Raw genomic sequence first — 24,316 nt, forward strand, 5'->3', positions numbered from 1 at the left:
CATTTTTAATAACATGCCAAAACACATTAATCGAAAGAAAGCACTATAAAATTCCGCGAACAATAGGCGACAGGGCTGCGATATGTACGCTTGGCTTGTTAGCTGCAGACCTGCAGTCATATGCTCTTCGAACCACAGGAATAACGTACAAGCACGAGATAGGCTGAATGCAGGTAAAATTTTACATGGTGTATTCGTTCTTTCCTATTTTGAACTTGAAACAATTCAAATTAAAGGACATGGCGAACTTTAGACTTGGCACCATGGTTTGTTACAAGTATTATTATGGGTCGTATACAGGCATCACCATTGCCCATTGGCACGGCGATACATATAATCTAAATATTCCCCATTCACCCTCCCACTAGCTAAATTAGTATACTCTCCCAACTGCTGTGGAAATACATTAGAACTATTTCCAAGGTTCACAGCTGGATTTGGATGGTTATATGGCCAACGCTGCGGTGCAGTTGAGTCCAACCTTCCGTTGGGGTAAGCATCCAACCTACGCAGAGCATTCTGCGTGTCATAGGCCCTCCTGTAACCCTCGTCATAGTAAAGGTCGGTCAAGTCAAACCGGACAGAACTACTTACGGAAGCTGTTTCTGAGTCTGCCATATTGCCTCCTGAAGAAAAGGGCAAACCAAATGTATGATACTCATGGAGGGGAGAGACTGCCATATGCGCACTGCTTTGGTCTTCATCAAGCAAGTCATTTATAATATCAATGTGAGGGAATTCTTCACCCACTGAACCATACTGCTGGCGTGAAACAAAGCTTGCAGCAGGTATCTCCCTCTGGAGCTCCCTACTCTGTAATCCACCCAATCTGGGTTGTTCTGTCCCACTGCTGCTTAATTGCTGATAAGAAATATCTTTTGAGTGGTGCACATGCGCATCACAATTGGTCATTTGCTGGTTAGGAACATCATCTTTCCATGTATGTCCGTTAACATCACTGTTACCTTTCCATGAGTGCCGGTTATTAAGGGCTTCTGCCCTGCTAGGCCCAAACACGAAGCCTTGCTTACCTGGTAATTGGTCATTCCTTTCGAAAGGAGCCATGACTGATGTTGCCATCGCATATGCTGACCATGGCTGTGAAACTGCAGTATTTGGGCAAACAGAAGTTGATTGCTCAAGAGTTGCTGGAGTAGTATCAAGATGGCCCTTACCAAGGATTGCATTTCGATATGTCTGTGTTACATAAACTGGGGCTGGAGGTGAAGGCTCATTGTTTGGCCGTTCAGACACAGTCAGTGAACGTGAAAGCAACGGAGAAACTTGGACTGATGGTGTAGGTGGCATAGTTGATCTTGGTACCTGTAGCAGAGGTGCACTTGTAGGCCTTGACATTGGCGTAGGAGTTCCAGGTACAGAAGCAACTGAAGCCCTCTCAGAAACCGTATCTTCTCGAGTCTTGGAGATAGATGTGGACAGAATCTGTCGCGATACTGAGTTATGTGAGGCAACTTCATCAGCCTGGGGTGCTGGTGATTTGGGGGCAGCTTGTATGTTAGCAACTTTATCAAGCTGTGATGTAGAAGATTTTGTGGGAGCTGCTGCTTTAGCAACTGTATCAATCTGTGGCAATGGTGATTTGGGTGGAGCTGGAGTAGCTTTAACAACTGTATCAGCCTGTGGCACAGGTGATTTTGGGGGAGTTGGGGTAGCCTTATTATCAACTAGTGGTGATCTTGAAGGCGTCAGAGGAGCTTTATTGATTTGCTGGCTTGAACTTGATACATGTTCTTCACACAAAACTTGCTCAAGTTTACTTGGAGTGGGACTGACAAGCACAGATTTGGTGTTCATGGTGGATGTTGCCGTTGCTGGAACAGCTTCATTGCTGTCGTCACTTGTGGCTACAGGTACAGCCTTTGGAAGTGGTGCATCAATATTTGCATCATTAACAATTACCGAGGATTGCTCTGGCCCCTTCAGAACCTGGGGAGTCTTTTCTGAGTTAGATGAGGATGCTAAGGATGAACCCACTGTGGCCTCAGCAGCTGCCTTTTTTTCCAAGTGGGCCTTAAGCAGTTCCTTGCCCTCAATTTCTTTCTGAAACAAACATAAATGCAAACAAACAAATCAACTTTTTTACTGGCAGCTAAATAAAGCAGCAGGATAGATGAAAGATAGAAGTGCTACAGAATATGTATAATCTTAGTATAAGATTAATAAGCTTCGAACCCAGGATATGAATCACCAAATTCTTTTTTAGGACAACTACCAAGTAATATGCTACAAATATAGTCACCAAATATACGCTTTCAGAAGAAACAAAACATCTAGAATGCAATCTTCATGTATCCAGCTACAGCTATTCACAGAGATGGAGGTGGTCAGTGCTTTCCGTACATATACAAGAGAAAAGGGAGAATTGTTGCTCTGATAATCAAGTGATATGTGTTATATCGCCAAAACATATCCACAGTATTAGAGCAACAGCTCTGGTGTTTGTCCCTGCAATTGAACTATGTAGCAATCACAATCAAATTCCAAAGCATCGTATTTATAGCACCACAGATCTGCATCTTACATTTTGTATATTTCCTAGAAAAATCCTTGAGTTTTCTACAAGTACTATAATTCAGTCAAATACAATGAAAATCTAAACCAGAAACGAAGTAATGTTTTTTAGCGAAAAAAAGTATCTCAAAAAGATGATCTAAAATTCCAAATTGAAAATCAGCAGGTATATCTTTAGTATATCAACAATGCAAACCAGACTCAGGGGTATAAAATTATGATAAAGCTAAAATAAACTTAAAAGAGTGTGCTCCAGTAAGGCAGATCCATCCTAAATTAAAGTGAACATTCAATAATAATTAAAGCATAATTATAAACAGTGCCCAATGCTTTTTGAGAACAGCTGCTTCACCTCATGTAGTCTTTGCCCAAGCTCACGAAGCCGATCTTTTAAGGTGAGTAGAGCAGTCTCCTGGTCACGCCTTGGAGCTGGACCACAGGCAGACATGTTGCGGTCTGAGCAGCTAGATGAGGGAAGGTCATCTTCATACTGGGAAATGATTATACTGCTGATGCCCCTGTTGCGCCGACTTCTTCCTCTGTTGCGCCAAATTGCGAGTTATGGTAAATTATTAAATCTAAGCTGCCAAGAGAAATATTGCGAAGTTTGGATGAAATGCTAACTGACCTATTAGGCGTTATAAGACTTGTACTGTCTAGCAAATTATTTATTTTGCCTCGTATGCTGTTCACAGCAGCAGACACAGATGTTACCAGTGTCTCGATGTCCACAGTAGAATCGTCATCTTTACATGTCTGTGAATTGTTCATCTCAATACCAACATCATTCATTGCATTCACAGGTAGTATAATCTTGTCACACGTGTCAGTTTGGCATACCTCTGTTGATCCACTTAGTTTGTCTGATAAATCTGAAGCACCTTCTCCAAAGTTATCAGCTTTAATCACAGCAGATTGCCCTACCTGCTTAGAGTCCTCCCTGTCATGATTTGTGCTTCCATCCTGATGCCTTTCTAGAAAATTTGAATCAGATTTCTCTTCTCTTTCCTTGTCCTTGACCTTACGATTGTTCTTCTTTTGTTTGGCCTGAAATTCTTAGTGTAAGCAAACAAATTTATAAAATGTCACTTAATGCAAAAGAAATGGCGAACTGAGCATTAATAAGAAAGATGCCAGTAAAGTAGAGGCTCGAAAAATCACTAGTTCAACATGTACTATGGTACCACCAAAAAAAGGGTTCTTGACATGCAAAGCTTCCTGGTAACTTGATAGAAGCATCTCATGATAACTTTGAGGACCTTGAGAGCTCAGAATTTAGAGCTAATGTATTTTACGGATACAAATAAAACATTAATCCAAATTACATGGTACTTGATGTGTTATGGGGCCATGGGCTTAGGGCCATCGGCTACATGGCAAGGTAGAAGCAGCATACAGAAGCAGTGCACCAACCAATAGCAGCTCGCATCCAGGAACTAGCAAGCTGGATTAGCATGCACACATGATTTACATGATAGTTGGCTTCAATGCATGGCTAGCTATAGTTTACTAGATCCATACCCATCTGTTAGCCTTTTTTTGTGGAACTTTTTTTTTTACGAAACCCCATCAGTTAGCCTTATCAGTCTATTAGTACACATGCTACAGATAGATCTATATATACAAAGCATGTCATTTCCTTTAAAATAGGCAAGAAATAAACTAGCCTCAGAACAACCAGAGCCTCCTGCCACAGGGATGAGTCAGCTGCTGACAAGAGATCTCGCCATTATTAGTACCCCTGGCGGTTCAGGGCATCCAAATTCCCCTGGAGGGCAAATTTGCCTCCACCCTCCACCCTCAGTCCTCAGACCCTGACCTGAACCCAGTCCATACCATCATGTTTTTTATTCACCTTTACAACTCATTCGCCAGAAGAACAGTTGTCTTCTGTGGCTTTATTAATTTAACTATATATATAAAGCAAAAGTATGAAGTTTGCTTAAAGAATCAAAAAATAATAAAATCTAGGAGTCACTAATCAGAGAGGACTGTGTAGGTATTGGCTAAGGAGAGCAGTTTAAACTTGACCAAATAGCCCTGAGTTGACACTAGAATTTATATGTGCTTAAAACATGATGATTCTAGTCAAAGGAAATGTGTAAAATGCAGCAGCAGTCACTTTCAGCCCCCATATTGTTTTTTCTTTTCTCAGCCACCCACTGAGAAAATTGATTGGTTTCAATCAATTAACACCAGGAAGTCATCACAGTAAATTGCCAGTAACAAAGCAGAGATGGTGAACCAATCTAGGCTTGAAACTCTAGACAACGACTAGGAAACTTGCCATGCATCAAGCCATCAAAACAAGACAAGACACATCGGTCATTAAGAATCCTAACAGGAAAATAATAGTTCCATAATGCACAGATTCAAGTAGCTGGATGTTCTTCCAGTTAGGGAGCGTTCAGTTGGATGGATATCCCTGGATGGGATGTGGCCATCCATAGATAGGTGTTGTCTGGTTCATGAGCAAGTTGTCCTCCCAGATGCTGGATAACCTTGCCACTAAAAATTTGCCGAACGAGCTCATCCATGTTTTCTAATCTTTGTCTTTAGTAAATAAATTAAGGATTATTAGTATATTATATTATTACTTAGTAATTGTGATGACAAGATTAACTTTGATAAGTGTTAATATGGTTGGTGCCAATTAAGGTAGTAGTAGTGCTTATTAACATATTCTAAGTTTAATTAGATATTATCATGACAAAATTAGTGTTAGTGTATATTTAATAGTGTATAATTAGTTGTCATTATTTTTAAATAATAGATACAATTAGTTAATTATTCTCACCCATCCAACCAAGCAGAAAAATGGCTTGCCCCATCCATCCATCCAAACAAACAACAAGCATTGATAAACCCACCCTCAGATCCTGGGTGGCCATATCCCATCTAACTTCGTCCTCAAACCAAATGCACCCAACAAACTTGTTCAAGCAAGCTACAGCAGGTCAGCAGCAATGATTTCATCAAGTCACCCTGATGCTAACCACATTATATTGAATCAGGAATTAAAAAAGAAGAGTGGGCGCACAGAACCACAACAAGAACGCAACCTGTTTTTTCTTTGAACGCTTATCCTTTTCAGTGGCACTGCCACGCTTCCCCTTCATCTCATTTTCAAGGAGCTCCTCTTCACGAATAAGCTCCTCTTGCCTCTTCAAAGCAACAGCTTCTTGATAGGCAACCTCAATCCCACTAAGCAATGCATGAAATAGTAGTCAGGGCATGTCATGATACTGGAACAGAATGAATCAAATTTTGTGCATATAACATTGGTAAATAAAGAACACACTTTGATGCAGAAAAGCAAAAGTTCATTAAACAACTTCTAGATAATTGGCGGCATGAACCTTCTGGTTGACGATGTCTAAACATGAGATGATACCAGAAGAAACAAAATGGTTGAAAACATTCATAGTCTGACCAATAAAGCAACCATGTGGAGCTAAGAAGGTAGTAAAAACCAAAAAAAATACCTAAATATATGAGATAGAACAAATATTTCAAGTATCTTCTGACCAAGCTCAGTTAGACGCCTTTCTTCACGCTCAATAGAAACTTTGTTGATTTCTCCAGTACCACCATCCTGGAAGGATGAGATTGAGAAGGAAAAAAGCTAAGCAGCAAAACAATAATTATATTGTGCAAAATAATGCTACCAATTTCAAGGCATAAAGACCACAAGCAGAACAGTTGACAATTAGATTTATACCGCCACTTATATTACTGGAAAATGGTTTCAGTTTTGCCTTCCACCATCAGAGGTAGAACTTCCAGGACTGATTGCGGAATGTAGATTACATGATTTTGGAGTTCTAGAAAGTGAAGAATTCAAGGGGAATAAGCAAGCTTGTAACAAATCTGTTCGTGAAGCAAATATTGCATTTATTCAAGTGCAACCACCTGGAGAGTGACTAATTTAAGTGAGTAATTAGCTTTGAGAAAGAAATCAAAATTAATAATACAAGAAATTATACTATGATGCTTTCAATTGACACCAGTCTCTTTAGGTTATGAACTTATTAGACATCACAACTACCTAGTGTGGGTGTGGCCACACTTGCGACGGATGTTCTAGCTAGCAAGTAAAATAGATTAAATACTGGATGAGAAACAGGTGGATAAATTTTGAGCAAAACAAAGTTAATTCATATCAATGTGATGAAACTAAACAGATGCTAATGTTGTGGAATCATGATAGAATTCACTTGGGGGAAGAAAATCCAATCTCAATGATACCTAAGGGATCGGATTAATCATATAACAATACCTACCTTGGCACGGGTTTGGGAACATTTGTCATCTTTTTGTGACAGAGATTGACAAGACAAGGGCTCTAAAGCTGCCCTCTCAAGCAAAGTTATGAAGTCACCAGCCAAAACAAACATGTCCATATCAACATGGACCATAGGCGCTGATAGCTCCTCCAAGTCCATTGAAGTTACTGTTCCTTTCTTGCCATTGCTACAGGCCTCAAGTGCCTTCAAACCTGTATACAGAGCATCCATAACTAATGTTGAGGTCACGTCTTTCTCAACAAAAAAATGCTTCACCACTATTTTCAATATGATGTCGCTCTTCTCTCTGGACATGCGATGTTTTGTTGTTGGGTCAATCGCAAGCCAGAAAGCACGGAAACTGCAACAGAAAGAAGGGTCAGCATACATTATAAATTATATACAAAAAAATGGCAAGTATTAAACCATTCTGTGTTCACAATATTCAAAGGCCCATTATCTGACCTGGACCACCTCATGTCGTCATCAATAAGCCTGACAAGTTTCCTTCTGCGTTCGTGAACAAAACGTCGGTAAATTTGCTCTATGTTTGTCATGTAGACACGGAGCAGTTCTCGACGATAAGGGCGATCAAGGCAACGAAATGGTCTGTCTGCTTTCTCTCTCCAGTATCCAAAAACAAAAGAGATAACAGTTACAATTTGTTTTTGTGATCAACTGATGAGAACTCAACATCTCTCTTTTTAAGATCTTTGAGAAGTATAATCTCATATCAAGAAGGATTTTTTTAACTCAGTATCAAGAAGCAAAATTCTCAGACCTAGCTGAGAACATAATAGGCGCAGAAGCCACGGTTTAAACAATAGTAAACATGTAAAGAGAGGGCCTCAAACATAAGGAAATCTCAAATCTGGATGAAATGCAACAGATGAGAGCTTATTGCGACTAAAAGAAGTTTGAAAGAAAGTTTCTACTAAAGTACTAAATGAGCAATTACACCTTGTAGCGTAATAAAGTTAGAATTTTTAATAGGACAAAATGACACAAGAAATCCATGTTTGAATTATCAAGAAGAGCACAAACTACCCCAACAAGATCATATCAATTCCAAATGCATCATATGAACATCACTGGTATTTTAAAAGCATGGTAATCAGATTTCTTTAAAAATCGTTATGAAACTACCTACCTGATAACTTGAACTTGAGCTATGATTTCAAGAACATCGTCAACAAGAAAACCATCTTGAATCTTTGATAGCTCCATAAACTTTTTCCACCCCCAATCATGTTCCTTCTTCCAGAATTTGTGCAAGGTGTCTGCAAAGTTACTTCGTCAACTTCTGAAGCTGGCTGTTTTTCTCAGAAGGAAGAAAACATCAGTTCAGCTCACCTGAATATTTAACTTTCTTCGGATCAAGGTTGCCTACAGCTATAGTAAACTGTGCAAAATGGCTCCATCCTTGAAGCATCAAGACCATGATTAGGAGGCAAAAGATATGTGGAGGACAAAAGAAAGGATAGGCAACATAGTAGTATCAAACCTGGGAGAAGTTTTTCATGATCAGCAACGCAAAGAAACAATGACAAGTGATTGGAGACATCGCATCCTTGAGGGTAAACTAGAATATACCTGCAAAATGAGCAAGAGATAAACTTATAGAGCATCCAAGCAGTGCGCATTACAAACTGAGCTGCTCAACAATTTATAATCCCAAATACAGAAAAAGCACGACTACTGGAAAACGATAGCGATTGTTAAGGTATAATAGTCAAGGGTTTTCCCCTCTTGTGTCTCCCATGTACTCTATATATAGTCCCTATTGGGCCTCAATAGTATGATCCAGTTCAGTCTCCCTTTATTCGCAGCAACTCCAGTCTGCGTGATTCCTCTGTGCGCCATTCGTCGGGGGAGTCCGCGCGCCGTCCGCACATGCCTCCGCCCATCGCGGATGCCCTGCTCATCATCACCCTTCGCGAACAGCTACGCCCGCCACCGCCTGACATTGCCATGCGAAGCCTGCTCGTTTAGGTTCCCCATAGAATTGATGCGGCCCCGCGGGGCCATCTGTCTTAGTCCATCCGTCTCTGCCCACTCTGACTGGAATTGCTGCAGCTTTTCACCCGCCCCTGGTTTGATATCATTTGTGCTGCTGCTAGTGTGTTGAGGCCCTCTCCTAAATTCCGCTGCGTCGCTGCATCAGTTGCATAGGTGTCCATCCAAGTCCAAATTTTACACATCACAATTCGTCTAGCATGTCCACATATTTTGTCAAATCAGCCAACTTTTTTTCTTTTCTTTGCTTAGCTGAGTCCCGTTGATTTAGCTAATCATCATTGATGCGACTATGCCCTCTTAGTCTCTTTTGTAGCCATTTTGCTACACTTCATAATCAAAGGCCGTTTATTTGTCATCGTCATCATCATTCTATCCTATCCTACTGCTTGCCGTTTTGCAGCAGTGATCTCTTCTATTCTTCCTTTGGCTTGATTTGACACATCTCTTTATTCTTGTCGAGTTTAAAAGTCTCCAAAGTAAGGTTCATATATGAAGAGTTGAAGTACTGTGTTGTGAAGACTCGAGGTATTTGCTGAAGTACGTGTTGTGAAGGCAGTAACCTCTTGTGGAGATCACTTTCTACATCGACGATGTTCAAGAGTTGCACGCTTCGACGACATCTTCTATTTTGGATTTTGGTGTAATTCATTTCTTTTTTTTCAAGTCTAATGCATCGTGTCAACTCTCCAAATGAAACAACATTGCATTCACGTTGCATTTGAGAGGGGGGTGTTAACTGCTAAGGTATAATAGTCAAGAGTTTTTCCCTCTTGTGTCTCCCATGAACTCTAATATATAGTCCCTATTGGGCCTCGATAGTACGATCCAGTTCAGTCTCCTTTAATCGTAACAGCAATAACAGCATGGCACACGGAAATAAGATGATTTGCACTTTACATAGACTAACTGGTTCAAGGATCATAGAAATATGGTGGAACTAGAGTGCAGAAGAAAAGGTCTAGGGACTAAAAGGTGACCTAATACCATGCTCTGCGCCCTAATTTAAGTTTTAAAGCAGTAGATAAAATCATTGAAAGGATCCCAAGAATGCAGTAAAACCAAGTAGAGAAAAACCACGATATTCCAGCAAAGATCAACATATCACATATCAGCAAGACAAATATAGAAAATATCATAAATATAAGAATTTATGTTATTCAGAAAAGGTTGAAGAAGCAATCAAAAATCCATGGAAGCTGATAAAGGTCAAAAAATAGTAACAATAAATAACTGATAGCAAAAGCATCCCTTCTTAAGAGTGACTGAAACTTAGGCTTCTGAGTTTGTAGCAGCACTGTCTCAGAATAAAAGCGGTACAGAATAGTGGTATACACATAACTCATGCTGTGATACATTTCAACTTAATGGTTTTAACACCTCTATAGTTCCATCACCAAAATTTAATAAATAATGAAATAATAAAATGGCCAGATCCTAGCAAGGCCCTGGTTACATCACCAGAATGAAAGCTAATTTATGGTTAGTATGGAACTTCCATGTCGTCCTCAAAGGTTGTTGCCTTGTGGGAAGAGCATATGGAAAACTTGCTTTGTAGCAAGTCATAAAGGAATGCAATATATGGCATTTTAAGACACTGATTTACCCAATTGCACAGAATAGTAGTTAGGCCCATAGAATAGCAAATACAAAAATCAGTGTGATAACTGATGTATGGAAACATGGAGTGAATATTACGGCTTCAAAAACTGAACGATAAGGAATGTTTCAAGTAGCAGGACAGCTATTGGTAATGATGTTGTAGATCATCAAACAGGTTCTGAACCATTTTTGAACTTTCTATAAGACAAGGTAATCAAAATAACAATTATATAGAGTTAATTCTTTCCAGTTTGCAGAGATTTATGATTCCTATCACGATTTAATGTTCAACCCTAACAGTGAGGGCACTAGGGTTTTGAAACCATTATGAACACATGTGACAGTCACACAAAACAGTGAAGAAACATGAGCCAGAGAGCACTGTACTGCAATAACAGCAATGATTTATACATAATAGGCCACATGTAATGAAGTACAACTAAGAAAAACATGTTAATATAGACTAATAGCATATAAAAACAAAGCTAAAACACAGACATTTCAAAGTGCATTCATCACCAGACCAATAAGAAAACTAGAAATGAGGAATGCAGAATGCCACAGCAGTATTGGGAATATTTGATCTTACCACTTGTAGCCACCAGCTTCAAATGGTTCACTTTTCATTTCTCTCTTCTTCTCCTTTGAAAAGTTTTCAATTTTCCAAGTATATCTCCCAAATAAATCTGAAGGTCTAGGCCCTGAGATCACAGATATGCTCAAAATGAAATGACACTGCAACATCCACTCTACTAGTAAATTAAAACAATTCAAAATGCCACCAAAGGGAAAAAGAAACACATGTGAGGAAGTGATAACATCAAGCAGTGTGTCAAGATGTGAACTAAGAACAAGCACTTATGTTTGTCCTTTAATCAACCAGGCACAAATACTGATGCGAAAACGCTGAAGCTAACCACAGACATTGTTCGAAATAAAATCACTTTGATTCTCTCTTCAACAACACAAGTAGCTAGTAACACAAGTTTGTACTATACTGATGTTATAGCTTCACACTACAAGCTTACACACCTTGCTTGATCTTCACAGACAAGCTATACTATCACACATACACACAAGCTTACTACACACCATATGCTAGCTTGATCTTCATGACCAAGTTTTCTCTATATCCCAAACTTTGTACTATACAGGAGGGTTCCTGCCCCTTTTATGGTTTCAGGGTTGGTTACTACAGCACTGCTACAGGAACTGACCTAATAGTACACAGCTGACATTACCCTACTTGCTAGCTAAGCAAACAGCTGTTACAGCTAGAAGAAAAGGCCAATTTGCTCTATTTTTCACCTCCAGCAGTTTGATTGTTGCGTTCTGCAGTGGTAACCTTCAAGTTGATTAAATCAACTAACAACTAGTTAGTACTAGAAACTTCAGAGCTGCTGTTTTCATGTAGCTCTCTCATCCAGGAACCATCTAGGCCTACACAAACATGTCTAGCACTAATATGCCTTATGACAAGATTAATCCTAATTGACATGGTTATATGTAAGGGGTCACGTTATAAATAACAACATCCTACATCAATAGGTAATTAGATTATATATGGGCATTGGAAAAGAGTTCTCAGGGATTTAAATGTAATAACTTCGTGATTTCTTCATCACATGGATGGGAAAAAACTGCATGTAGCAATTACCCAAATGGTATACAGGTTACCGCATAAAATATTTGAGCTAGTACCCATGGGATTACAATTTGAGACGAACTGTACATGAGCACAAGCACAATGCAGAATGCTAAATAACACTTGTAAACCAAACCAAATCCCATAGCATACTGAGCAGCCCCATCAAGGTTTTGGCCAGTACTAATCAATTACACAATATTCAGTAACTTGCAAACCTCTCAAATATAAAGGTAACAACAAAGTACTCTAAAATATATACTTTGCAGCATCATTTCTAGGGCATTCAGTATCAGTTTTAACCAAGAGAACGAGCAACTTTAGAAGCTCCAGCGATATGCAAGACTGATGTTAAACTAACACTAAGTGCCGAGTAGCTAATTTACCATCTGACTTATCATCTCTTATAGAATAGGGTGCACTATTTCAAGATGTAACATGAGAAAACCCCCAATTAAAGTGGAGTGAACAGAGTTAAGCATTTGATTTGCCAACAGCTTTCCTGTTCTACCATCTGAAGTTCTGGTATCAAACATTTCAAAATTTAAGTTTGTGTTTGATTCAGGATTACGAGTGAATTGGATGCTTAACCACAGAAAAGTTGTGGATTCAAAAGAGTTAACTGAATTAAGGTTGAAGTGTTATATCATAATCCAAGATTAAGCTGACCCACAAAAAGGGAAAACAATACTTCGTACAAACTATACTTCCTGCAAGATGCAGAAAATAGGCCAAGTTAACCTAGCTACATTAGGATAGGTAACCTAGTTATTTAGTCCCGAGACACCCCTTAAGATCGGGACAGTACAAAAATCCAAAGTGCAATACTCAACGGGGAGACTGTAGTACTGGTAAACTCTTGACATTAGAAGTGGAGCACAGGAACAAATTGCAAACAAAAGAAGTAAACCACGATGTTATTTTATGCTTTCTTCAAACATCAAGGAACTTATAAACCTTTCAGTTCAGAGGTTTGAATCTATGCCCATACTGACACACTGTACCATAATTTCCAGGCATATACTGACAGCTCTGCGTCCATGGATCATAAGCAATCAGTATAGACTCCAGTCCTCAGAGAAGGGTATCTATTTTCTTTGTTGTGAATTGTGATGATGATATTCTACTTTTTATGGATTTAATATGTTAGACTGTAATGCCAGCAACAGGTAACATCAGAAAACTCAAAGGCAGGTATCACGCACCAGGATCATCGTCTTCACTATCGGTGTCCCAAAAGGGGGGGGATGTTGAAGGGATCCCATTATCAACATGCTCACGGGAGCGCCACTCAGAAAGGGAATCAGCAGAGACACTGTGATCCTTGTCCCCCAACCCACTGGTGCTTGCAGCAGAATCATCCATTGTGACAGCATCAGCCATCAGCAAATCCTCGATGTTCCAACAATTGCCTAAAGTCACAGCTGCATATAGAAACAACAAGGACAAATTCACACTAAATATAGTAAAATTACAGTCTGAAATCAACAAATTCAAATGTATGATGACCTCTCAAAATTCACACTGAATCAACTCCAGAATTGCAAACTAAGCAACAGCATCCCATAAACGTGGCATAGGATTACAACAAGGCTAATAAAAGGACCTTCCGTTTCATATGCAACCCCACTGAGTTTTACAGGAATAAACTGGGTAGAGTAGAGAATCAAGCTAAAGTTACTCCAGCCAGGGGTGGACTTGTTGTGGGGCATAAAGGTTCCACGGGAAACCCCTTTTGGAAACCAAACTACACTGGCACTTACTTCGGCAACTAGAAGTCATGCGGTGTCAAGGGGGGCAACTGATGTTGAATTTAACTAAATCCACGGATCGATAATGATGGATTGGATTACTCGGCCACCACGCAGCAACACATCAATCCAAAGCAAACCTAATGGAGATTGGGGGAGGATACGAAGATTCGATTGAAGATGGAACTAACTCATCCGAGCAAGCTTAGGATTACTTCCAAATCCGCGTCGGCATGGATCTCCACGCCACTAGCACGACAAGGGAGCGGCGCTACGGGGGCGGCGGCGGACTGAGCTGCGGCAGGCGTAGGATCCCTCAGAGAGAGGGGTGAGAGGGACCGGCGGCCTAGAGCCGCTCGGCTGCGCCGCGCTGTGTTGGTAGCCTAGGTCTACTACACCTGTGAAGCCTAGAAGAGCAGAGCTAAACCTGCGTCCACGGCGGCTAACTGCGACCACGGCGAGACGGAGCTGAGGCGGCGGTTCACGCGCTTCTCCCGCACGGCGAGGGGGGAGGAGAAATGGAGCAGACAGGGGAGAGAGAAAGAAAGAGTATAGTATTTGGATTAGGAGCTAGGGTGTGATGTGTGTTTCTTCCTCCCGCGGTCAGCTTGCTGCCGCCGAGATGCGCGCACCCGTGCGGCGGACCGCGACGGATGGCCGGATGGGGACTACCGCAGCAGCAGAAGGTAGCAGCGAAAGTACACACGCAAACAGCCGGGGGCCGTCAAGGCATCTCTGGAAATTCTGGTGTCTGCAGCACATTTTCTATCCATTGCCGACATGAAGTCCATGGGAGTAAAATTTATTACAAAATAAAATTACCATAACAACTACTACCTCTATCATGAAAAAAATACAATTATAGATTTATAATAACAACTCAAATTTACTTTAATTTAAGTTTGGCCGGATTTATATAAAACAACGTTAATATCTATATTTCTAAGTAGATTTACTATAAAATATGTTTTATAATTAATATAATAATACTTATCTAACTTCATGGATAATAATATTCTAATTATAAATTTAACTAAATTTAAATTTATTTGACTTCTAATAAAGTTATTGATTTAAAAAATTCATAGGATAAAGTGCCACGATAGGAGAAAATTACAAATAAAATGGGCTGTGGTACATAGGCCTTGTTTAATTCACTCCAAAAATCAAAAAGTTTTTAAGATTCTCTGTCACATCGAATCTTTCGGCACATGCATGAAGCATTAAATATAGACAAAAATAAAAACTAATTGCACAGTTTAACTGTAAATCTCGAGACAAATCTTTTAATCCTAGCTAGTCTATGATTGACAATATTTACCACAAACAAATGAAAATGCTACAGTAGCGAAATCCAAAATCTTTTCACATCTAAACAAGGCCATAGTATCGCAAAACTATGTGTATGCTCGAAATTGTATGGGGTATGATGATACATTAGTTTTGCCATACATTCATATGAGGTATTTTAGTTTCCATGATAATTTTTTATCAAATCACAATATCATGATATTTTAGTGTGTTAGATCCACAATTTTGTTATATGCATGTCACTTCCTATGCTTCAATTGTAATTATAATTTTTCTTCAAGTTATTTCTTAACTTTGATCAAATTATTAAAAATCTACTGATATCTACAACATCAATTAGTTTTACATAGATCTTAATGTATTTGTTGTAAAAATTTAGATTAGAAATATAGGAATTCAACTTATGGTGAAACTAAATAAACTATTCAATGGATAAGTATTGAACATTGAACACTCCAATCTTAACTTTTTAGATTAAACAACTATGGGGATACGCACTGAGTATAGTTTAGCCAGTTAGATTTTGGTGGGAACCTGTCCACCTATTTGAAGGTCTTCGTATGAGTGTTTTATTTCTTTAGATTTACTTTAAGATTTGATATTATTATTATTTTATGGCATACGATGTGTTTGTGATGCCTGAGATAGTAGTTTTTTTAAGATATTCATCATAGGATGTAATGTGTTTATGTACTTCATCCGTCCTAAAAATATATAAAATTTTAGAACAGTATAGATTTATAAGTTATAAAAAAATGATATTTAAAGTACCAAATAGATGTTACTAAATTCATATAAAATATTTTCTATAATATACTTATGTAATGTATATTAATTAATATAATTATCTATATATTTAGTTGAATTTCAGGCAATAATCGAGAATGTTTTTTTAATGGAGTTAGTATATTTATATTTTATAGGGATTTAATGTATGTATGTATGTATGTATGTATGTATGTATGTATGTATGTATGTATGTATGTATGTATGTATGTATGTATGTATGTATGTATGTATGTATGTATGTATGTATGTATGTATGTATGTATGTATGTATGTATGTATGTATGTATGTATGTATGTATGTATGTATGTATGTATGTATGTATGTATGTATGTATGTATGTATGTATGTATGTATGTATGTATGTATGTATGTATGTATGTATGTATGTATGTATGTATGTATGTATGTATGTATGTATGTATGTATGTATGTACTCCATCCATCCCAAATTGTAAGTCATTCCAAGAATCTTGAAGAGTCAAAACGTCTCAAGTTTGACCAAATTTATATAGTAGAATAATAATATTTATGATATTAACTAAATATCATTAGGTTCTTCATTAATTATATTTTCATAGTATATCTATTTGATGTCACAAAATTTTGTATTTTTTTTATAATTTTGGTCAAACTTGAGATGACTCTCTAAGATTCTTGAAATGACAGCAGCGTCTTTCTCCGAACTGTGGGATAGAAATACGGATCGTTAACAGTAGGACTGGAGAAGAGAGGTGACACTACTGAAGGGATTTCCGGATTCTGAATCCCGTCGTCCTGTCCGGCTCTCCCCTTCCTTCCACAGTTCCACCGGTCTCTTCTCGCTTACATTCTCCACTGCGGCCGCCCGCGCTCGCAGCACTGCAGCAGGGAGCGCCCCGCGGAATTGGGTTCAGCATCCTGCCTGTTCGTGCAGCAGCCGCGCGCCAGCTCGTCCCTCCATGCGAGCCTGTTCGTGCTAGAGTCCTGTTCGTGCTAGAGTCCGGGCGCCAGCGCGGAGTCCGTCCATGCGAGCCGCTCGTCCCTCCGGACGGCCGGCACTTTTGAAGCCCGGAGGCCCCTTCTTGGATCCACGGTAAGCCGCCACTGGTGTTTCTTGCACATTTTTTTTCGTGTATGCACAAATGCGCCTAAGAACAGTTGAACAACTCCGCGAGCTCATGATGTTGTTGTGATACAACCTTCATACTCTGGACTGTGCACCTGGTATTTCAGTTTTGCTTACCTTAGCAGAACCGTGGTGGTTATAATTCGTGGAGTTCTGCGCACCATATCATGCTAATGATTATAATTTTCGTTATCATGAGTTCCAGGATGCATCCTGGATTTTTCTTGGTAAAATATCAGTGCCAAACTAAACTTTCTTCAGTTCTTGTGCAAGTTAATCTGTCTGAATGTACTGACCCTGTCATAGCGATTATTCAGGAATCAGAACAAGCAACTGCTCTAGTGATTGCAAAACATACCTGCGAAAACAAAAATATATTATGAAGATTCTCTCGTAGCTGTGTCGTTAAACTCTATTCCTCTTGACGAAACACGGGCTATAACCCTGATCACGAAAAAAAATACAGTTGAACCCAGGAGAACAAGAAATCAAAAAAACCTTTTGTTACAATATGATTGTCTTTGAAGTCCTATAAGCAATGGCCTAAACAGTTACCCATATTGTTGAATGATCTGGATAGATGGGATGTGTTTGACCCTAACAAAATCTTCACTAAGTTCTCCCAATCTATCAGTAAACGAGCTTGGCATGCCCACCAATCTCAGTCTCTGCAATGTAGTAAGAGACTGCAACCCAGTAGGAACTGTTGCTAGATTTTCACATGACATGATCCACACTTCCTGTATACAGGGCATGGCTCCTTCATCGACATCCCATTCCTCCAGCTCCTCAAGTTCAGTTATGATAAATATTTTCAGGTTTGGAAAGCCTGGACAGCAGCATCTCATCACTTTTCCCTGGTATGCTTTGTTCAGCTGGAGGAATAGCAGATTTGGCAATTGGGCGAGAACTGAAAGTGGATCTTCTTCCAGTTTTGAGAAGCTCAAGCGTAGCTTTGTAAGCTTATCTAACTGAGTGAACCAAACTGGCAATTTCTGCAATGGTCCAGCTATGTGCAGCTTCTGTAGACATGATGAAGGCTTCAATGTTGCAATGTCAAGAGGTCTGATGGCATCACCTGAGAAGATGGATAGGTATGATAGTTCTTTCATATTGTTTACTGAAGAACACAGCTTTTCTGCATCCTCATTGTTTAAGTCCTCTACAGAAAGCTTTTGAAGCTTAGTAAGGTTTGCAATCTCATGAACAACGGTTGCACTTGCTTGCAAACCAGTTAGTACTTGGAGTTCACCAAGCTGGGCAAGTCCTGTCAGGACCTTGATGCTTCTGCCATCTTGCTTCATCTCTAGGTTTCTTAAATTCCTCAAACACTTGATTTGAAATGCAATTATATTTATCCAAGTCTTCCTGATATCAAGAGTTTGCAAGTGATAGAGTTTCTGCAGTGTTCTTGGGAGCTTCTTCAATTTTGTTCCTCTTAGCCCAAGATACCTCAAGTGAAGTAGTCCTCCTATCTCTTTTGGAAGTTTTAGCACATTGGCATTTTCTAAATCCAAAATTCTTACCAGTTTAAATCTCTTTGCAACAATGTTGCTTTTCAATACAACAGGTGCACTAGCATTGAACATGAAAACAGATCGCAATTTTTTCTTGTGTTCTTTGTGGAATTGCACATGAGATGTCCGTAATGAAATGCGCCGAGCACTAGTGCTTGCACCTTTATCATGACAAATGACAGAAAAGTTTCCATTTTCAGACAGCGAGATGGCGAGATCGTGAACAAGATCATGAACTCTGCATGCTTTAACTCTCCCGCTGCTGCTAATGACCGATGTTTCTATCATGCTTCTGTCAATGAGCTCCATGAGGTACTTCTCTGCAGTTGTTTCAAGTGTTTCGTCATTTTTCTTTTTCACAAACCCTTCAGCAATCCATAGTCGAACTAATTTCTTCCGTGAGATCTCTGAGTCATATGGAATGACAGAAAGCAGCAGAAAACATGGCTTCAAAGGGTGTGGAAGATCCTTGTAGCTTAAAAGGAGTGCTTGGTGGACTCCCATTTCACCATTGCTTAAGTCCTTCTGAATACTCTCCAAGACAGAAGTCCATTCGGTATTTTTTTTCTTCCTTGACATCATGCTCCCTGCAGCAACTATAGCAAGGGGCAAACCAACACACTTCCTCACAATGTCCTTAGCGGTTTCTATCAAATCATCAGGGCACACCCCATCTGTCAAGAATGCCTTTCTGCAAAACAAATTGTAGGAATCTCCAAATGTCATTGGCTGAAGTCGATGGACATCGCTTCTCACATCGATAACTGATGTAGCCACGACAACGTTGCGTGTTGTCATAAGGACCCGGCTCATGCCATTCTTAGGCAATACCAGCTTGATCACATCCCAGAGCCCTTTCTCCCAGACATCATCAAGCACAAGCAAAAACCGCATACCTCTGAGGCCACTCAAGAGCAGTTCTTGGAGTTGCCCCTCACTGAGAGAGTTTGCCTCGGCAGAGGGGATCTTCACCAGCCCCCTGGCCATCTCACGAAGGACACCTCGCAGCTCCATCTTATTTGAAACATACACCCATGAACTGCGATCGAAGTGCCTCTTCACATCTGGGTGGTTGTACACCTTCTTGGCAAGCGTGGTCTTCCCAACACCACCCATGCCAACCAAGGACATGACGCTCAGCTCTGATTCCTCACCCAAAACATGCTGAAGCAACGCGTCCAGGTCTCTATCTAGGCCTACAGTATCTTTGTCATGAACTAGGGGAGACGAGGTTAAGAGACCAATGATCTTATCACTGGAGTCTTCTGGGTCGTTGTTGTTGGTCAGGTTTGGGTACTCAGACCGACGGCGAGAGATGTCGCTCAGCTGCTTCTTGATGCGCCTGATCTGAGCCTCGACTTTGCTCCATGCTCTCAAGTCACCGAGGATGCTGCAAGCACGCACCTGATTAGCATCCAGGACATCGAAGACGTCCTCCGAATCAAGCATGATGTCCCTCATCTGGTGGACCCATGCTTCTGTGGTCGCGCTGCCATCGCCGCTGCACGTCTCCACCTCGTGCAGGAAAAGCTGCATGCTGTGGAGCTCGTCGCGGAGCCAGCAGACATCCTGGCCTGTGGCCAGGAGGCGACGGCCATGGTCGGCTACTGTATGCGTAAGCAGGGATGCTATGCCATGGATCAAGGAAGCAAGGATGGATTCCGCCATGGGGAGAATACCTTTGGTACAGGGAAGGATGTAACACTAACACAGTCGACGACTTGCTGCTTCATAGTCAACGTCAACCCGCTTGTGGTTGTTGTATAATTTTTATTTTCATTTGAGTAGATATTTAATTTTCCCACTTGCATACGACTTAATTATTATTTTTATTCCGGCGAGCTGCCCAAGAATAAATTAGTTCGTACAGAAGCATGCGTGTATTGGTGTGGAGGAATATTACATGCTATATGAATGATAAAATAAATTAAAACAATTTTGTAAAAAGAAGTTGTAGCAATAACTTTGTTATTGATGATAAATAATAATGGTCTCTTCAGTTCGATGTGCAAGGCTAGGTCTATACGGATTATGAGCAATTACTGTTTACCAAAAATGCAAGGCTTTGCAGGCCATCCTCAGTGCAAGTTTCATAGTTCAGTTTCTAACAAATTCATATTTTAAAAAATAATGCAGAAGAGTTTGATCCCCATGAAACTCTCTACTCTTAGGCCATCCTCAACGGGAGTTTCATGACACAGTTTCCAACACATCAATATTTTGGAAACAGTGCATAGGAGTTTCATGGGGATGAAACTCTCTCTACTCCCATGAAACTCTTATCATCTCTCTCTTCATTAATATAGCGCCACATCAGCATATTTAATGTGCATGAAACTCTAATGAAACCCCATTGAGACTGGTCTTATGAAAATCTTATTATCTATCTCTTCATTAATATGGTGTCATATCAACATATTTATTGTCCATAAAACTCCAACGAAACTCCATTGAAACTGCCTTATAAAAGCTACTGTTCCCCAGCAAAATACTACCACTTACTCCCTCCATTCTAAATTATAAGCTATTTTAAAAATCTCGAAAAATCAAAGCATTTTTCTATCCCATCGTGACTTGTTGGATTTCAATCATTTCATCAATTCGTTTGTGTCAACACAACAATATGCATTGACGTTAGCGAAACGGAGAAACGATATTCCATTGAAATTCATATACATCCAAACGGGATATTACATGGGAAAAAATAGTCCGTTATTTTTACCGCTATAGTCCGAAATAGCTTGAAAAAAATTATACCGCTATTTGCATTCATGCAAAATTTTACCGCTAAAGTATGCTAATTACGGTTTATAAAACGCTAAACACCTTGACTTTAACTCGCTATTTAAAACATGAGATATTAGTGAAGTGAGTACCAGTAGTAATCGTTTTTCTGTACACGTACTAAGGTTAGGACGGAGTTCGCAGGTCTGCATCGGCACCGTCATCCATTGATGACTCCCAGCGTCCGGATGCATCCTAGGCGTGCAACACGGCGACAAGCAGGCTGCCCGAGCCCGGAGGCATGCCACCCTCACCCCTCCTCTTAATGAAATACGGGTGAGTTATTCACCTGGTCGAGAAAAAAAAAAAGATTGCAGCGCTGGTCGTCATCGTACAGATCGAGTTAACGGCCTGCTCCAGGCCCAGCAAGATTAGACAACCAAGCGACGGCATTCTGCCGAGCCCGCAGCGGCTCGCCAATGCTAGGACAAGCTCAGTTATAGGGCCAGCCTGAACATATAGCATAGATGTTCGTATAATACGGTTCTTGGCTTTAGATCTCAAATAATTTTAAAACTAATCAGATGTATAAAAAAATACTAACATCTATATATGATATCGAAGCATTATTAGATCAGTTATGAAATAAATTTTACAGTAAAACTATTTAGAAATAAATACTAATAGTATTAAATACATTTAACTAAATTTTACAAAGATTGGCTTGTTCTAAATTAAAAATTATATTTCTTTTTGAACATAGTGAGTACTGCAGTGGAATGTGTCTGTGCAGATTCGCATATAAACATATGTGTTTACATATTTCTTATTACGAATTGAGTGGTGGAGGGAGTAGCAACGTATGGCCTTAAAAAACAAAAAAAAAACTGCGTTCCGGACTGACTTGATGCATGACCGTTTCTGTCTATGCGTGTTGTTCGCTCGGACTTATCCGCCGAACCTGTCAATTATTCAGTAATATTTTTCTCCCATAATAAATCAGCCAACGGTACTTTCTTATTAGCCAAACATCACTGTCGAGGTCCAAGGCGACCACTGATTCTTCTTTTTGTTTTCGTACTCGTGTCATCATATTCGTGTTATTCCCCACCAATCGGGGACATGTGATGCGCTGCTGAAATATGGTCCGCAATCTGCCGTGCCAAGGACGGGAGTGACTCAACGAATCAACGGATGTCATGCTACCGAGCCTCTCGCGGCGTGCGGTTCTAAGCGTTCCGTGTTGGTGCAGGACCAGGAGCGGGAGTAGCCATCGCTGCTCTTCTTCGTTCATGGTTAGCCTAGAAGAGAAGACGGTGAACTCAACTGAACAGTTGTGAAAAGCCCCGCGTATTGTATTGGCTCATGAATACTACTTACTACTCCATCCATCCCAAATTGTAAATCATTCCAAGAATCTTGAAGAGTCAAACTTTTCTAAGTTTGACCGAATTTATATGATAAAATAATTATTATTATAATACCAACTAAGTATTCTTAAATTCTTTCTTAATTATATTTTCATAGTACACCGACTTTACGTTACAATTCTTAGTATTTCTCTCTATAATTTTGGTCAAACGTAAAAATGCTTTGACTCTCCAAGATTTTTGGAATTACTTACAGTTTGGGATGGAGTATTAGATATCTGTTTTAAAAACATACCGCAACTTTGAATTTTAGGCCTGGTTTAGATCTAAAAGGTTTTTGAATTTTGACTTTGTAGTACTTTCGTTTGTATTTGACAATCTCCTACAACTAAAAAGAATAAAAGGAGAGCAACTTTGGTTTGGTGTAACCTCGGTGTCATCTCCCCTTGCGATCCCGCGTATGGCTCCAAAAGGAAAACAAATCACGCACTCGCACGGAAGTCATGGCTCCAAAAGGAAACAACTAACCCTTTGACAAATTTGGAAGCGTGCGACAAATCAGCAACTACATAATCTACACCGCAAACGCCCTCGCGAGAAACCTCGCCGCCTCCTGCAATCGTGCGCCTCCATCGTGACCGCGAGACTAGGCGCTCAATCATGGACATGCAGGCCATCTCTTCCTCCTGATCCGCCGCCGTTGTGCTCTGGGAGGTCGGGCAGACAGCAGCGGAAGTCCACAAGCCGTGCGCCAAACGGACCACGTGCACGTGCACTTCCATCTTCCAACCATCCTGCGAGGAGCACAACCGTACCAGGTCCATCCCTTTTGTGCTCTCAGATTGTTGCCTTCAGCAAGGTTTTTTGTACAGTTGCATATTTACATACACTTGACCCTTTTTTTGCAACAAATTTGCATACACTTGACCTGAGAAAAGGATTTGAAAATAATCAAACATTCATGGTCAATCGGGAGATGAAACTATCGTTGCTTTTGGATACACTTCAGGCAGGAGTTCATATTTGCCCAAACAAATAACATCTCTTATAAGAACTATAAAACTACATAGGCAACAACGCTATTGCAGTGAAATTTGCTAACAGTTTCCATCCCATTAACTGCTCAATTCAGATGTTTCGTAACAATAGATGATGTAAAGGAATCTAACTTTTGTTAGGGGATTAGAGTGCCAAATTCTCTAAAATTTATAAGTTATTTTATCAGACAATCATGCCAAATTAGGTGCTAAAGAGATATATCAGCGCATGAGCTAAAAAAATCGGAGAGCAGAAATAAAGATAGGCAAACCACTCTTTGAATAATATAATATACTTAACCAGCAACAACGCCCTTCACAAGTAAAGTACTCTATTATTTTTCCTATCTCCAAAGTAAGTGGAAGATATAGAAGGACTAAGGTTGAACTAATAATTAAATCTCTTAAATATTTATTACTATCCACGTACTGATATTCAAACATCAGACTTCATCTCCATCATACATCTTCAAGGGTTATGCATTTAGACTTTGCATTTACTAATTTGCAAAAAAAACTTAAAATGTGCTATCCAATGGTTTTGCATTTAGACTTTGCAATTTGCATAACTTGACATTTAGAGGTCTAAACTTGGCATATATGCCAAGCCCCCCAGGCTTTGCAAACCGT

At 39.9% G+C, this 24,316-nt stretch overlaps 2 protein-coding genes across 5 annotated transcripts; both read right to left on the reverse strand.

The window, feature by feature from the left end:
• On the reverse strand, window positions 62-14,482 carry LOC8072146 (MATH domain-containing protein At5g43560). 4 transcript variants are annotated; one of them, XM_021456613.1, is made up of 14 exons: window positions 14,024-14,218; window positions 13,287-13,505; window positions 11,026-11,137; window positions 8,323-8,411; window positions 8,172-8,240; window positions 7,969-8,098; window positions 7,284-7,442; window positions 6,816-7,179; window positions 6,018-6,127; window positions 5,595-5,736; window positions 3,373-3,579; window positions 3,161-3,288; window positions 2,885-3,071; window positions 62-2,061 (listed from the first exon to the last, which is right to left on the reverse strand). In XM_021456613.1, the coding sequence occupies exons 1-14, from the start codon at window positions 14,025-14,027 to the stop codon at window positions 304-306; spliced, it is 3,678 nt and encodes a 1,225-aa protein (XP_021312288.1). In that variant the 5' UTR covers window positions 14,028-14,218; the 3' UTR covers window positions 62-303. The 4 variants fall into 4 exon arrangements, with proteins under 4 accessions (XP_021312288.1, XP_021312287.1, XP_021312286.1 ...); XM_021456612.1 differs by lacking the exon at window positions 14,024-14,218 and adding an exon at window positions 14,260-14,482 and having other exon boundaries at window positions 3,161-3,579; XM_021456611.1 differs by having other exon boundaries at window positions 3,161-3,579; window positions 14,024-14,220.
• On the reverse strand, window positions 17,439-20,471 carry LOC8079281 (disease resistance protein RPM1). The gene has a single exon (XM_002458536.2). It carries the CDS (start codon window positions 20,221-20,223, stop codon window positions 17,590-17,592), a length of 2,634 nt encoding a protein of 877 aa, XP_002458581.1. The 5' UTR covers window positions 20,224-20,471; the 3' UTR covers window positions 17,439-17,589.

The sequence above is a fragment of the Sorghum bicolor genome, chromosome 3 (genome assembly GCF_000003195.3).
Source record: "Sorghum bicolor cultivar BTx623 chromosome 3, Sorghum_bicolor_NCBIv3, whole genome shotgun sequence".
Lineage (NCBI taxonomy): Eukaryota > Viridiplantae > Streptophyta > Magnoliopsida > Poales > Poaceae > Sorghum > Sorghum bicolor.

Bases quoted from the DNA above. Each gene is read 5' to 3' on its own strand.
- LOC8072146 (XM_021456611.1), bottom strand. The intron at 8,241-8,322 runs GTTTGATACTAC...TGATGCTTCAAG, and splicing joins TCATGAAAAACTTCTCCCAG to GATGGAGCCATTTTGCACAG. The intron at 5,737-6,017 runs GTATTTTTTTTG...TGCATTGCTTAG, and splicing joins GTTCTATCTCATATATTTAG to TGGGATTGAGGTTGCCTATC.
- LOC8079281 (XM_002458536.2), bottom strand. From the start codon at position 20,223: ATGGCGGAATCCATCCTTGCTTCCTTGATCCATGGCATAGCATCCCTG.